At 37.1% G+C, this 16,229-nt stretch overlaps 1 protein-coding gene across 2 annotated transcripts; it reads right to left on the reverse strand.

Moving 5' to 3' along the window:
• Positions 1-2,802: 2,802 nt before the first annotated feature.
• Positions 2,803-15,826, reverse strand: LOC112795208 (BEACH domain-containing protein C2). 2 transcript variants are annotated; one of them, XM_029297955.2, is made up of 9 exons: positions 15,538-15,826; positions 11,843-13,895; positions 9,994-10,778; positions 7,349-8,041; positions 6,857-6,991; positions 6,148-6,252; positions 5,645-5,758; positions 4,975-5,023; positions 2,803-2,846 (listed from the first exon to the last, which is right to left on the reverse strand). In XM_029297955.2, the coding sequence occupies exons 2-8, from the start codon at positions 13,836-13,838 to the stop codon at positions 4,991-4,993; spliced, it is 3,861 nt and encodes a 1,286-aa protein (XP_029153788.1). In that variant the 5' UTR covers positions 13,839-13,895; positions 15,538-15,826; the 3' UTR covers positions 2,803-2,846; positions 4,975-4,990. The 2 variants fall into 2 exon arrangements, with proteins under 2 accessions (XP_029153788.1, XP_025692935.1); XM_025837150.3 differs by lacking the exon at positions 2,803-2,846 and adding an exon at positions 3,416-4,619 and having other exon boundaries at positions 4,975-5,051.
• Between the last annotated feature and the right edge of the window lie 403 nt (positions 15,827-16,229).

The following is a 16,229-nucleotide window of genomic DNA, read 5'->3' on the forward strand; positions in this document are numbered from 1 at the left end:
AATGTCAAATAATCAAATGAAGAATGGAAAATAGATAATCTAACATTTTTCATAACTTTATCTTCTTATGGTTTTCACTCAAAGACAAGAAAAAAAGAGTTTACTTTATTAAAAAGAGTAATTAAGAAGGGGTGGATCCTCCTCCATAATGAAGAATGGAAAACTAAACTACATGGGAAAAGTTTAGCCCATCCACTCAGCATATCAGCTAAAGAACTTCTTTGAAAAGAAATATCCATTATCAGAGTAAAGCAGTGAAACTTGATTATTCAATCATGCATAGGTTGTCAAAATTAGAGCTTTATCCGACTTTGAATGGTCATCTGAACTCAGTAATTTCTAGAGTTGACCATACAAGTAAAATCCAGACTAGGAGTTCCCGTTCTATAATGAAGTATGAATGAGGGAGTCAAGAAAGCAAACTTCTGTATCAGTCATGTGTGGAGAAAGAAAAAAGGATATAAAGATCAGCTGTTTCAAAATGTTGTAAGATCTAACCAGAAGATGGACTCAGATGAGAGAAAAATTGAGTGCAGCTGCAATGAATACATTGCATCTATCTAGTCATAGGAAAATGTGATATTATTAGTCTAATGAGGATGAGCAATATTTGTTTGTTTCAAGTCAGAACCCATGCTATGTTCTGGACTAAGCTGCGCAATATGTTGTACTCCTAGCATGATGGCTGAATTCACCGTGGCCCACCCATCGGGTTCTTTTTTGGGTCCCAATAGAACCTTGCATCCAGGTCATATATAAGTACCCAACCCACCCGCATGATTTAAGTCCCACGAAGGGGGCAGGGGGTATTGCATCTAAGATTTTTCCATTCCAATTCTTTGGTTTATGAAATTAAGAAAATGCAATGGAAAAGAAAGGACATAGACGGATGTGATGGAAGTAGAAATTAAGTAGTGCTAACTACAGAGAAAACGAGGAATGGAAAGCAAGTTAGCATCAATGTAGCTGGACCTTGTGTGAACTTCTTCAAGAAAAGATCCAATCTATGCCAATGATGATTCTTCACTAATGGGTTAAAAAATGGACAACCAATGATCGAATGAATGGGATGTTTTACCTCCACAAAAGTTCTGAGCGTGATTTTCTTCCTTCAGACACTGGATCCGCAATACTTGGATTCATTATCAGCATATGATCTTCTCCATCATCATCTTCTCTCATTGAAAGAAGAACCATTCGAAGCATGCACAAGAATGGTTGGTCGCTGTCTAAAAGCTGGTATAGTGCAGCCATCCCTCCCATTCCAGTACCTGATCCTCCACCAATACCAAGACCACCACCCAGCCCAGACTCATCTAGCAATAATGCTTGGAGCATTGCCACGGGATTTCTTCACCAAAGGAAGCTCAAGCCAATTGCCGTTGCATCTTTCTCTAAGGCAGACTTCCAAAAGTCCCATCCACTCCCACCACCACCAAATGGAACTGTATTTGGCGGAAGTCCAACACCATACCATAATCGACTCCTATATTCCAGCCATCAGCCAAATCCTTAGAACAGACCCATATGACACAAAAGCACTAGAAACAGATTCGTAAGGCTCAGCTGCTGATGCAGCAGCAAGCCTTTCCATCACTGAAGTAGGGATCTGACCACTTTCATCAGCCATTGAAGAAAGGACCTAAAAGTTCTAAACAAAATGAGTTTAAATAATATAGAAGTAGGCAAGACTTTAAACAAAAACGAAAATGAGCAAGACCAAAAAGTTACAATAACAAGAATGAAACTGATTAACAAGCCAATCAAAGAAGAAATCAAGAAACAAAAATAAAAAGCTTTACATGTTTCTTAAATAGAACGAATGCTGAAGTTGGATATTAAGGAGAAAGCTGAGAAAAGTATTAGGTATAAAAATAATAATAGAAAAAAGGGCAGCCTAGTGCACAAGCATCCCGCGTTAACGCAAGGTCCGAGAAAAGGCCTCACTCAAAGGGTGTAATATAGACAGCCTAGCCTGATAATTACATATCAGTGGCTGCTTCCTGCTTCCACGGCTTGAACCCATGACTTGAGGTTACACGGAGACAACTCAACCATTGCTCCAAGGCTCCCCTTCATTTAGGTATAAAAAATGGTATGAAGTTGTGTGATACATAGGAAATCAAGATGGTATGAGGACAGCATATCATCATTGCAAGGTTTGGAGTAATAATAGAAACAGTATTTGAGATGCATGATATAAATGCAACAGATTCATATTTATTTCTGACATAACACACATACATCTAGAGGGACTCTTGCAGAGCCACTAGATAAGGATCTGCCATCTTCCATCATTTCTGATGATTCTTCAATTGTTGATAGTGAAATTGAGCGATTATTGGTTGGATAAGTATGAGAAATGGAGGATGGAGAACAGCTACAGCACGGAAGAAGATGTCTGCTCTGTAAGCGTAGGTGATCCTCAACAAGCATGAGTATCACAATAGCATTCTCTACTAAGGCTACAGAAAGTTGGGCAGCACTCTCAGCCTCCGCCTTAGCATCTCTAGGTGATAAACCCTCGGCAGCAACTCCAGCAGCAGCAGCAGCAATAACTTGAGTCTGCAACGAACAGAATGTAGACATTACAGCTGTTTTTCATCCACATTTCAGCCATAAGAACCCCCCCCCCCCAACACCCACCCAAAAGCAAAAACAAAAAAAAGAAGAAAGGGATGGAGGAGAATATCAGAAAGAACAACTCAACCATGGCAAAGCCTATAATGCAGAAAAAATTTTAAAAGAAAGATGAAAAAGTATTACCTGAACTGCAGTTCTCTAGCAGCAAAGTCCAGCAGGCCCCCAAGAGCCTCCTCTTAAATATAGGCAATGATTCTTCACGTCTTCAAGACAGAAAATAATCAAGAAATTAATCATTATATAAATGATACGAAGCAAAAGCAATGGTGGCAACTTTCACTGGAAACTCAGTCAAGAAAAGAGAAGGGTTAGGTAGTGAAAGACTACATAAAAGTCTTCCTCAAATTTCTTTACAATGTTTTTCATATAAACCCACACTAAGACCACGAGACAACAAGAGAGAGGAATACATTGCAGCTGAGCAATGAAATGGAGTATTATTCAAACCGTATATTCATTATAATACATAGCACTGAATGTAATCTATTCTGGTAAAAAATGGAAAATAAATAACTTTTTTCCCTTGTCTTTGCATTTGGAAAGTAAGGGGAACATATTTGAGCTGGAATTGCTGATTTAGAAGAATTTCCTCATATCTCCGCCTATATATTTTGAGCTGGAATTGCTGATTTGGAAGGTTTTCCTCATATCTCCACCTATCTTTTTGGCATAATGCCCCAATTAGTTCGTTCTTTATATATATATATATATAATCAGGATAACACTTCTAGAATTTCCATTTCTTTAAATTTTGCAAAGAGAGGTTATTGAATTAGTGTCTCTTCTTCCTTCAATTGATCATAACTATCTTTCCAATCCTCAAGAACATCCTTCAGTGGTCCTCTCTTGTAAATCCTAAAGCACTCTTAAGAAACATTTGTTTGGACTGTGGTTCTTAACAGAATTAAGAACAGTTGGAATCATAACAGCAATTGATCAGAACCATGGCATTGAGCAACAGGAATCATAGCACACTGAGATATTTCTTCATATGCTAAAACATCAAGCACACTCAGGCATAATGACTGTTGCAATTCAGTCGAACTCATGCTATTCCGTCACTAAGCTCCTCCTCAAGAGCAAGTAGGAAATCTATTATTCAGGGCACTTTGAGGATTTCAGACCAACAAAACTACGAATTTTCTTCCACCAAATTCACTTCATATTGGTAGTAAATCATTAACATCACTAAACTGTCATCTCTCCCACCCTTTTTCTCCTTCAAATCACCACTTTTGTTGTTGTAGAGCACTCTTCTGACATTTCCAGCCTGGAACCAAACCATCAAATCATCTCACCATCTGCTTCAAATCAAAGTCACAGCTCTGACTGCCATTCTACATGGCCTTATTAGTGGCTCCAAACTTCGGCTAATCTAACCACACGCTTCCCGCTATCTAGCACGTGATGGCTACCCACCAATTGTCACTTCAACTACCATAGTCAATTGCACATTTCCAGCCTGTTTCCTGTCACCTTCCACATCAACAACACCTCTGTTTGTTGTTAGAAATGTCAGAAACTTTTGCCTTTTGTTGTTAGGTTCTGTATAGAACTGCCAGAAAATACTGTCAAGGTGCGTTTCCCACTAACCTCCCATCATGAATCATACCTATAGTGATATCTATATCTAACTGATGTGTCTTACTGGTGAGAATTTCTCCATGGCTGAGGTATATGCAAGACTTGGCTTCATTTTAAGTTGCTCTCCAAGTTTTTCCTTACTACTATTTCCAACTCCAGCAACCCTAACTTGCCTTGCTAGTTGTGTATGGAGTTTATGTTATATTTTTCAACCCCAGCACTCCTTTATAAACTATCCCAATATCCTGTTTCAGGCTTAATTGCTTAAAGCATGCTCATTGCCAAGTCAAACCAATTGTAATGAAAATCAGTAATTTGTGAGGAAGAATGGGGTGGCTGAGATTCCAACACCTAACCAGTTTGTCATAGATGTTTTCATATCATGTTGGAAGCTGTTAAATTTTTTGGGAAAGAATAATATCAGAGATAGGAAGAGATGTAGAAGAGGAAATGATTGTATTAACTACTTCTAACTCACGTTACTCAGGCCTCAATATAAAACAAAATATATCAGCTATTTACAATAAATATCCCACAACTACCTACAACTACTAATCACAATACTGAATAAATTCGCATACTTTCAACAAGAACTAAGTCTCGTGAAAGGTTAATCTGGTAGCATTAGATAACAACCAGTGAATATTAGTATTTAACAAATGTTTACATCCTAAAAAGCTATGAACTTCCATAATAACATCATAGCACAATTGAGACGGAAAAAATCTCCAACAAAAAAAGGGATACCTTATTCGGTGTTCTCCTATGCTGGATCCACCAACAATAGAAAGCCATTCTGCACAATGAATTGTCGCTTCAATTTCCTAGACAATCAGCAATGCTAAGCATTATGAATAAACCTGATTAGGTAAATCAGACAAAATGCACCAATGAAGTAAAATTCCAGCAGACTGATGGTGCAGATTCCAAAAAGCTTCAGCAGTCAGCTGATGCTTGCTTGCTCCATTTAAAATTTCAGGTTAAAACTCACTTCCCATTAATAAGGTGAAGTGTTTGATAAATGAAACATTACAAAAAAACATTTTAAAATATATATTGATATTCAGAGACATTGTTTTACTCTAAAGACCATGAGTTTAGAGGATAACCACAAGATCCCCACCCACCCTCGAGCAGGAAGGTTTCTTTCCTACATAAGCAAGCCTTATGGAAACTGAAGCACATAAGAAACTGATTACAATTTCTTTGCAAGTTCAAACCATATTGATGTTCAACATTTACAAGCCCGGCCAAAAAAGCAATGATTAACACATCAATTAACATGAAAACAGGCAAACAAACTTATTGTGAATGTGGGTCGTGAACAGTAACATCATGAAAGAGAATAATTGGCAAGAATTTGAAGCAACTTAAGAGGAGGCCACATAAAAATTCAACATTGCAAAAAAATATCAACCTTCCATCCATCCTTTTCACGCATTGAGTGCTCCAGCATGATACTAAGGAAATTGTGTATAAGGTCTTCTATGTCTCCAATGCTTGTTGAATCAGAAAGTTTGCTTGGACTCATCTGTCAATCAAAATATTTTAGAAAAGTTAACCCCACAACACATTTACACAATGAGTTGGCATGGATTTGTATCACACCCATGAACATGCACATGCAATGTTCTATCTTAAAGTTCTTCGCAAAGCAGGAATGACTTTTTGCATCCCACTCCCCGATTAGTAACCAACTACTTTTCCCTTTGCACCTTTGTTCTTTAATAGAAATATTATCAGACTCCATTAAACTTCCTGTTCACAAGTCATTGCTAAGAGTTGCTAACAAGGAAAGAAAGTAAAAACATGACAGGAACAAAATTATAAAGAAGGGAAAAAGGAAGGCAACAGAAGAGAAAGGGAGGGGAGGGGAAGGGGGGTTTGAATTATTGAATAAATCTGTTATTGTTTGATTACCTCATAGTTTGAGATCAGCACTTCAAGAATCCACTCAGGCCATTCCTTCATGCTTGTCAAACTGACTCTATTTTCATGATGACTGCAAGCCAAAAATAGAAGATCCTGAAACCAGATACAAACAAGAAGCTCAAAACTACACGGTATAAAACAAGATATCTATCGGAAACTACATGCATAATTGGAAGCTTTTATTGCCTCTAAAACTATCTGGGAATGGGTTCTATATGGATTGTGGCAAATACATGGACATTCATAACAGTAACTCTAACACAACATCAAAGTGACAACATCCAGGTAAAAAAAAAAAACAAACAAACAAAAAAAGAAAAAAATAGAAAAGAACTACTCTCATAGGACCGGTCATAACTCATAAATCAGGAACAAATTAAAAAATGAGGCGCAAAACTGCAAGGAATAACTACTTAAAATAAGAGGAAAAAACCACGTAGGTGACAAGGTACAACAAGCAATTCTGTCATAGTTTAGTTTGGCCAACCTCAGGCAGCTTGTGAGAGAAAACACAAGATTATACACTAAAGTGGCATTAAGAAAGGATCTTGGTGTTTCACAATTGATATCAAGTCTAACAACATAATAAAAATAAACCAAAAATACACAAACCGAGCAAATGCAAAGACACATTAATTTGCAGACAATTCAACAAATTAAGAAAAATAATCCAGAATGAATTCTATTAACCTAATACCTGTAGAGCCCTGCTCTGCAGTGACCTAGCAGCAAATGGGAGTGATCGCAGAAGCACCAGTAGAAGTTGCGGGTGCTCAAAGCGATGACCCGAATCATAGAAATTTAGACCATCTTCTGATGAAGAGGCATTGATCTGAAATTGAAAGAAAAGGAAGGTCAAAAGAAATATAACATGTAAGCTAAGCAAATTGAACCATTAATAGCATTTTTCAAAGGGTTTCCTTGATACACATTCAAAGAACCTAGAAGTCTTATATATTTTTTCTATTTTGTCTTCTTCTATGGTCAAATTGCAAACTTGTAAAAAGTTATTGGCAAAAAATGAGGAATTGTCTTGCATCAAGAAGAGAACGGCAATGTCACATGGCAGATAAAACTTCAGTTATAAGTAAAATGAAGTTAATTTCCCTTTCCACAACAGTATGGGAATAGTCAACACGACTGCGCTTCCATTGGAAAATGAAGATTTGGTGCAAGAATTGATGCATACCGAGGCAGCCAACAGAGCTGTGTACACATTGTTGGTCATTAGCCTATTGGGTGCCGCTTGAAAAGCCTTCTGTAGAGCATAAAGTAGAAGAGAAACCTTATCTTCAAACATGGTACCACCTCCATCATGGAGTCCAATACCCAAAAGGTTGGTTGTTGTATCAGGACCGGCACGGGAACCAAATCTCAGATGTCCTGAAGCTACTAAAGCTCCTAATAGACCTATAATTCTGACAACAATGCCATCACTTTTATCAACATTGTACACATTTTTTCTGGCACTATCTGCACTAATTGATAAACCTATTCCTCCTAAATTCTTGACAGAAGGAATTTCAGCGGTAAATGTCATCTTTTTATTGTCACTATAACCATTATTAGGACCATTGCCACCATCAACAGAATGAGAACCTTGGTCATCATCTTTTAAGGTGGTCTCACTTTTGTTGTCCTCCACTACTCCCTCTTCCTGACTTTCTTCTGCAATCTCAACACTAAACTCTGTTTTTTGAATTTCAGGGTTCTTTGATGATGTTCCTATGAGACCACCATCTCCAGCTTTGGCTTCACTTTGGAGAATAACAAGAAGAGTTTCAAGCCCACCACATGCCAGGAATGCTTCTGCAAATGTGTGAGCTCTAGAAGTGTTTGGCTGGACAACCAGCCTGTAGAAGAGATGCAACACCCTAGCAACCTAGAAAATGAAGTGAACAGAATTTTCCAGTAAATATAATTTTGGTTTCATAATTATTCCAAAAGTGAAATTGAACAAAATCATTATGAGTTCACAGCAGATTTTTTCGAAACTCAATAATATCACAACCTAAGAAGCCAGAGGAATTGGCTTATTTGCATTCAACCTATCCCAAATTCGCAACCTAATCCCCCACACAGCAGAATAGAGTATTGTCAAGCTGGAGCTACCTCAGGTACTTAGGCTTGGTTCGGTAAAGCTTTTACTTTTTGAAAGTAGCTTATCAAAGCCGGCTTTTGAAAGATAGCTTTTTAAATGTTGTAATATCTATGTTTGATAAATCAAACTAAAAATAGCTTTCAATAAGCAATAGCAACAACAATTGTGTTTGGTAGAATAGTTTTTAAAATTTAAAAAGACCATAATAGATATAAATATAAGAGTAAATTTGGATATTTATTAATATATAAGGTAATATTAGATTTTTTAATTTTGATAAGCACAAGTCAACTTTGAATAGCTCCTCCTTAGGTGCTTCCAAAAACACCCCTAACTTTTAAAAGCTGCAATACAAAACGAGGTGCCTCTTCAAAAAGTTTTACCAAACCAAGCGTTAACATTCCAATAGAGATCATTCATGAATGATCTCTATTAAAATCTTATCATGTAGAACCATATGCATGGTTATATTTTTAACATGTGCACTCACACAAGAGCCTCTTTTGGACTTGAAATGTGAATTATTCATAGGTCTATTTATGCCTTATGTTGAAATTTTATCTTTATCTAGAAGATGCGCAAAAAGAACCAAATTCTAGACCTTTTAAGTCATAAAAGCTTTGAACCATGAAGGTAGCCCAATTCCGGGGATTATCATGCCATATTAAAGGCAATCCCGGGCATGGCTCCACCACTAGTGAGTTATCAAGTAAAGAAACCGGTACCCATCCCATGACCAGCAACACCAGGAAGCAACCTTAACATGCCATACATGAGAATTGCACAGCTCAAAGTCTCTGATTGAAAGTAATTGACATAATATTTTCTTCCAAAATGTTTGAACTATCAGGTAAAAGACATTATGTTTATCACATCTCTAACACACCACTCCTAGTGTAGAAATTGTGTAAAACCCATTGACCTAAACTTCTATTAAGAAAAATGGTAGTAGCAATTAACTCAAGACCAATATGTAATTTCATGCCATTTCATTAACCTTCTCCAAAGCTTCAGTAGGAAACTAATGAAATGGTTTCATGTTTATTATCATTGATAACCAATACACCCAAAAAAAAAAAAAAAAAAACAGAAAAAGAAAAAAGACTTTTTTAAGTTTCTTAATATTAAAATAAGAATTTACCAAAAGATAGAGAATATAAGGACAAAAAATTCTCAATAAAAAACAGAAAACCAAAGCCCTACCAAACAAAGAAACAAAACAGAGACTCAAACTCATCAAAACCCCAAATAAAGCAAAAACATTGACAGAATACCAAACAGAAGTCACACCTATCAAAAATAAAAGAAATATTGTGTATCTAATTGTTTTTTTCTATTCTGGATATCATTAAGACAAGGAAAAGTATTTTCTGCGTTTTAAAAATTTGTGAAGAAAAAACAGAAAACATTGAAAATAGGAGTTTATTGTTTCACTATCTTCACCTTTTTTATTCACAAAGTTAGGTTTCACAAACCAAACAGGCCATTAGCTTTCCACTCACTCAACATTCACTTCAATATTAAACAAGTTATCATGTGAAAATTTGACAGTACAAAATAAGTTACCAGGCAAGAATTAAAAAAAAAATAAACAACTTGACTATTCTATCATAAAAATAAAGAATTTTGCTATACATACGTACTGCATTTTTAGCATTCTAGACAAGTATAATAATAACTTATTTCCCAACCAAAAATTACAGGAATAGAGAGATCTGATCACTCTACATTACCTGATTAGGTTGCGGACACTCAATCATAAACCCAAGTAAACATCGGACATCATCCGAGGCCAACGAAGGTGATGCTGCCACAATTAATAGTTCAATTACCACCAAGAGCTCATCAACCAAAGCATTGATTTCACCCACGGGACGCGCTGCCCCAGTCAGAGAGAAAGTATTCAATGAATTAATTTCAGAAACAGTCCAATAACATCTTCTGCAGCCATCAAGAAGCATTTGAATGGCATTTGCATCTCTCATTACTGATGACTCAGTGAAAACCATGTCTGCAAGTGATGATAGAAGCTTCTTTTGTATACCATAACTGCACAAACTCCAAATTTGTAAATCTAAAAGTAGCGTAGTGAACAGCTGAACTTTAAGTGTATGGTTGATCTTTGGAGATTGACAAACGGAGACAACAGCAGCAACAAGTTCCTCATCTTCAACACCATCATGCTTTCTACCATCAAGCGAAGATAAGATTTGGAGAAGATAATTCAAAATTTTTGAAAGAATCTCAGGCCCTCTGCTACGAGACAATTCCTCATTGTTCCTTGGATATTGGATAGCCACAGATATAATTCGAAATATTGGGGCAGCAAGAGATGCGGCTAAAGAAGGGGGAGACTTCCCTGGCTGAGGCTCCAATGTATCCTCATGTACATTGCTTATTGTCAAGGGAAGCAAAGACAAGGGACCACCATAGGCCATTGCCCACAAGGCATCCACAGGTCGCATTCGAGTAGCAACATGAACTTGCCCAAGAACCTCGGCCGGACGTCGAAGCATTCCTGGAAAATGGTGAGGATCCATTAGAAGACTACAAAATCATGCAGCAAACTGTGCACAAATTGAAACATGATAGAGATTTTGAGACAATAAATGTACAATGATTAAACACCATGGAGAGATGAAGAGAACCATTGTGATCCAACAAATGGTTGTTTGTACCATATCTTATAGTCATAAGAAATGAGGAGCACCATCTTTGACCGTAAGAATAGGCTTACATCCTAGGAAAACTAAGACAATGTATTGTGTATTTATAAAATTAAAGCTGACTGAATGCAATCAAATATTTAACAAATAACATCATCACAAGACACAGCTTTATAATGAATGATCCAATTAAGAATAAGTATCTTGTAAGATTCTATACCTGTCTTCCTTCAATTTTACTTATTAATATTCATCGTAAGCTTTTTGTATTTCCACAGCCATCAATCACTGTATGAAAACAAGGTTGTATTACCTCCCTAGGGGGAAAACCCCAAATGGAATTGGAATTGTAATTGTTAAGATTCATGGTTACTTAGTGGAAATGATAAAGTAACTAGACAAAAGAGAGAAAGATAATATATTACTCTTGTTTAGGAAGCTTTGGAATTGTGTTTTGTTGAAAGAGAAAATACCCACATATATAGGGAGGACACTGATAAATGTAGAGCATCTACTAAACTACTCTCCATAAATGCACCACCTAAACTACTAACTGCTATCTAACAACAATATATCTCAATATATTTCAACAGTAATTTCAACTTTTTATACTAAAAAGAAGAAACTTCCAGATCAGAGATGAAAAACAAGAGAAGACAAGAACTACAGTAGAAAGCATCATGCTTAAAAAGAAACAAACAAAACAGACATGAGAAAGAACAAAAATTATGGTGCACACAAATTCCATACCAAAAATGTTGAAACAATTTTAATTTCCTTCCGATAAATCTACAGACTAAACCTCTGAAGCCTTATTCATCATGTATAAGGGGCTTCAGCATTGAAATCATATGCACTTATGCAGCCTATAAAATGTCACATACTATCACAGAACTACGGAAACAAATTATCTAACCTGCAGCACCAGAAGGTGAAGCATCAGGACAGAAGCGCCCACTAAGCAAACTAGGATGATAGAGCAGGTGAATGCAACCTCCAATTTCTGAATCCAAAAGAGCACTTTCCTCTGCCCTGCTCTGCACATGGGCGTTTGTTGCTAGCCAGGGTAAACCAGCTGCATTACCAAAAGAAGGCACTATATCCCCTCCCCTAGAAGCTAGGCGTGCCATTCTTTCTGAGCCAATAGGTTCCTTGAAGATGTAAACAGGGCCCATCTCAGCAAACAAAGGGCACTGACGACGGCGCCGTTGCAACCCAGCCATGGTAGGAGGAGGGTTAGTTCCTATGCAGCAAAATGCAAGAGGTTTTGAAATTCGAGGAAACTCAAAAGGACGACTTTCATATAAAGATCCATCCACATATAACCTAACTTCACTTTCTGTTTTCCCCAGAATACCCTGCTTGCCTATATGTTCAAGACCAATGAAGTACCAGCATTGTGGTTTGAATGCATAGGTAAAGTGCAAGGATGATTTCTTTCCCCTTCCACTAGCAGTTTCAACAACCAAAAATTGAGCATGAAAATAAGCCTCTATACCCTGGTTATCACCAGTTAAAAAACTGAATAGACGTGGCATGTGTGCTGTACCCTCACCAGCAAGTGCACTAGCAGCAGCAGCGGCTGACATAGCTGATGATTTACCTGACTTAGCCGCCGCAGCTGCAGCAATTGCAGCAGCAACAGTAGCTGTATTTAATGTGTCGGCAAACGATTCAATGTAAATCCATGTTGCAAAAGCATAACCATTGATAAATGGCCAGCGGCTCTCGCCTGGACCAAGTAAACCAGAACTTTCACCATCAAATTCAAACGTGCAAGCCGGTCCTCTTGACTCCTTTCCACTAGCTGCTTTCTCCAAAGCAAGCATTAATCGTGGTGCCCACATTGTGTCAAGTGTTTTTGTAATGATTTGAAGCCAACTATGAAGATCAATAACACTAAGAGAATGACCAGCCAAGTATTGCATGCAGTGGCACAAAGGTGTTCCATCCCACCTCATCCGTCCATTTAAGCCAGCATCCACAGTAAAAATGTTTTCTGCGGTTCTCAACAACACTCCTAACAGACCAGCCATTGAGCACATTGCCCTGTTTCTTGTGCAAGCCCGTAATATGGCAAGTAATCCCCGAACCATCCGTGTCCTAGGTGACATAAAATCACCAGAATCACCTACATAAGGAAGGCAAGGAATAAGTTCACCTGCAACAATGGCAGCCCGGGAGTTCAGCATAACACTAGGAGGGTTATTATCTTCATCCTCCTCAAAACTTTCAACGCCACCCATGGCTGCAAGAAGCGAATCCACTATTAAGAAAGCCACATTTTCCGTTTCTTCACCAGTCCCAAACACTTCTGAGCCACTTGCAATATTTTTCAGCTTATCCACACCTTCAGGTTTTCCCATAATAGCAGAATCAACTAAATGCAGCAGTTCTGGAGATACATTTGGTTTAGCATGTTTTTGCTTAGGCTTTGGCGGAGAATTAACAGTAGTAGAATCAAAGCTAATTGTTGGGCTAGACTGCCCATCTGACCCAGGACTATAAGGAATATTATCACGTTGCATTTCAGCAACAGGGGAGGAATCATGCTCTATCGAGTACGTCCCAGATGAAGATTTAGACTCCTCCACATTTCCACCAAATAGGTGATGTGCATTATCAAAATCTGGTAATTGGTTTGAATCCTGGTACTCATTACTCTTGTCTTGATCTTTCAAAGATACTTCCTCAAACTGGTCCTCATCCATTAATGTGGGTGCAGAAACGGTACTTTGACCTTGCAAGCCTACCCTTCCATCTACATCATCAACCTTAATACTATGGGTAGCAATCACATTTTCCTCATCACGACTATCAACAAACTCTTTTTCACCACTATCTACTACTTCGTGAGGATGTAATCCATTACCAGACAATTTCACCTCTTTCAGTTCTTCCTCATCTTCCATTATGCAATTTCTGATGAAGCTAAAAGGTATTCATTCAAATTACAAAAGCCAAACTACCTGCAAGTAATTAAATTATAAAATAAATGAATCCTATAGAACAATAATCAGAAGAACAATGAGCCCTGCCCCACTAGGTGACAGCTGCCAATTACTCTATTAAAAAAAATAAAAATAAAAAGAAAGAAAAAGAGATCTACAAATAGAACATTTAAGATTCGCTCCAATTAAAGCAGCCATATGGTATGTCAGGTTAAAAAATAAACTACATGCATTCAACCTAGAAACCACAAATTATAAAATTAAAAAGTCAACCATAAATTAAAAAAAAAAATAGTAGTTTAAAAAAAGCCAATAAAAAGACATATACTATATCAGCATATAAAATGAAACACTATGCATATAAATCCTAAGGGTGTGTTTTTGACTGAATGTCTTGGAAAAATATGAAGGGGAAAGGAAGGCTTGAAGCGTGGAATAGACACCGCTTTATTCATGAAGCCATTTCTCAGAGCTATCAGAAAATCCCACATCGAATAAAGCTTTCTCACAGAAACAGAAAGGATGTTGTTGGAAACAGTTAGTTGCCACTATCCTGAGTGATTAGAGGAGTTAAGCTAAGTCACACTTGTTGTAGTTTCACTTTTCCGCACCTGGCTTTCTCTATATAAGAAGCCATACATATCCAATTCATTGATAAGTTCATAGACAAAGTTTCTCAGATTTCATTTCTCTCTGTTTTCTTTATTTCTTTGCTCTGGTTCATATTCTTTGACCATTTCCTTCTCTCCCATCTATTATGGAGAGTAGATATTTAACAGGATTGGTTAAATTAGTTATTGTTAGTTGCGGTTATTTAGAAAGCTGGATGGTAGAGTTAGGTGGTTAGTTTGGTAACTAAAAGCTATTATATATAGCTCTGTTTATACTTCATTCTTTGATGATGAAATCTTCTCTTCCATTTCTTCTCTGATCCAATACCACCCCATCCAAGATCCTAACTGGCAAACACAAAGGAACTAGGAAAGGGGAACCACTACAGGAACTTTGATTTTCCTCACAGACAAATGACTCATGAGCTATCAAACGTTTGAAATTTCTATTTATTCCAACTTAACAAGAAGGATTTGTGATCTCAACAAATATAACATTTAAAAAATTAAAAGAAAAAGATCATGTACTCATGTAATCCAAGTAAGGCATGCTTTAGTAGAAGTCCTCACGTAGAAAATCTTAAGTGCTTTACTCCTAAGCTTGAATGATAACAGCATGAACTTAAGATCAAAAACGAAAATGACACGTTGTTAGAGCAAGCAAACTGAACTCCAAGCTTTTAGCCAAGCAATTCTAATAGACACGGAACCTAAACATTAATGTAACCAACGGTCATGTTCAAATTTGTTCCGGATCATCCAATATAACTTCCGTTTTCCTTTTTCGGTAAAAATGCGTTGACAAGTTCTGGATCTTGTCAAAACGACAAAATCTAAGTAACCGAAACGTGTTGGATCAAGTAAAAGACCACAGATCTCCGCGGAACGTGGCGTGCATTTTTCAACGCGCGACTCAATCGGGAGTGAGAGAGAAAATTGAAAATGCACACAGATCGCAACAAAAACCGCCATTGCTGAAGAAGTAAAATGAACTTGCGAAAAAAAATACACAGTATAGGAAAAAAAATACTAATCGGAATCGGATGTACCTTTTAGAATGTTCCAGCTCAGTGATTGAATCGTGGAAACACCGATACCGAGATTTGATGAGTGGAAAATGGAAATGGCGGAGAAAATGGAGCGAGAGAAAGTAGAGAGAAAATCGGAGAAGAGGAAAAGGCGAAGTTGCGAGAGACAGTGAAAAAAAGAGAAGAAGAGAAGAAGAGTGTGTAAGAATCAACGGGATATGGAGGTTGGTGATGTCGTTGAGTGTTTGGAGGCAGCTAAGCTATATTCGCGTGTGGTGATTCATGTCGGGTCTTTTGCTATACAGTCACCATTTTTCCCCCTTACCATCAAAGCCCGATGTTCTCTGCGCCGGTCCGGCCAAACCGCGGTAGTACCGGTTCAGTAGCAATCGGCTTTTATTTTTCTTCGGGTGTAAATTTTTTTAAATAAATTCAGTACTAATCAGTAATCAATCCACTTTAGTTATGAACGTATAACATGTCTCAAGAGTTAATGCTTAATAAATATATAAGAATATTTATAATTTTTCTATTAGATAATCTCTTGGGTGATTAAAGAAATGTTTTCAGTTTAATCTTATATTGAAAATAATGGCTGATTTTTTTTATATTGGTTAAATATATTATAATAATACATTATTATTGAAAGATTAGGTGTTTTTCTTTGATATGGCGTTTTTTTAATTGATAATATTTAAATCGGACGGTCCGAT

This window comes from Arachis hypogaea, chromosome 4, assembly GCF_003086295.3.
Source record: "Arachis hypogaea cultivar Tifrunner chromosome 4, arahy.Tifrunner.gnm2.J5K5, whole genome shotgun sequence".
Classification (NCBI taxonomy): Eukaryota; Viridiplantae; Streptophyta; class Magnoliopsida; order Fabales; family Fabaceae; genus Arachis; species Arachis hypogaea.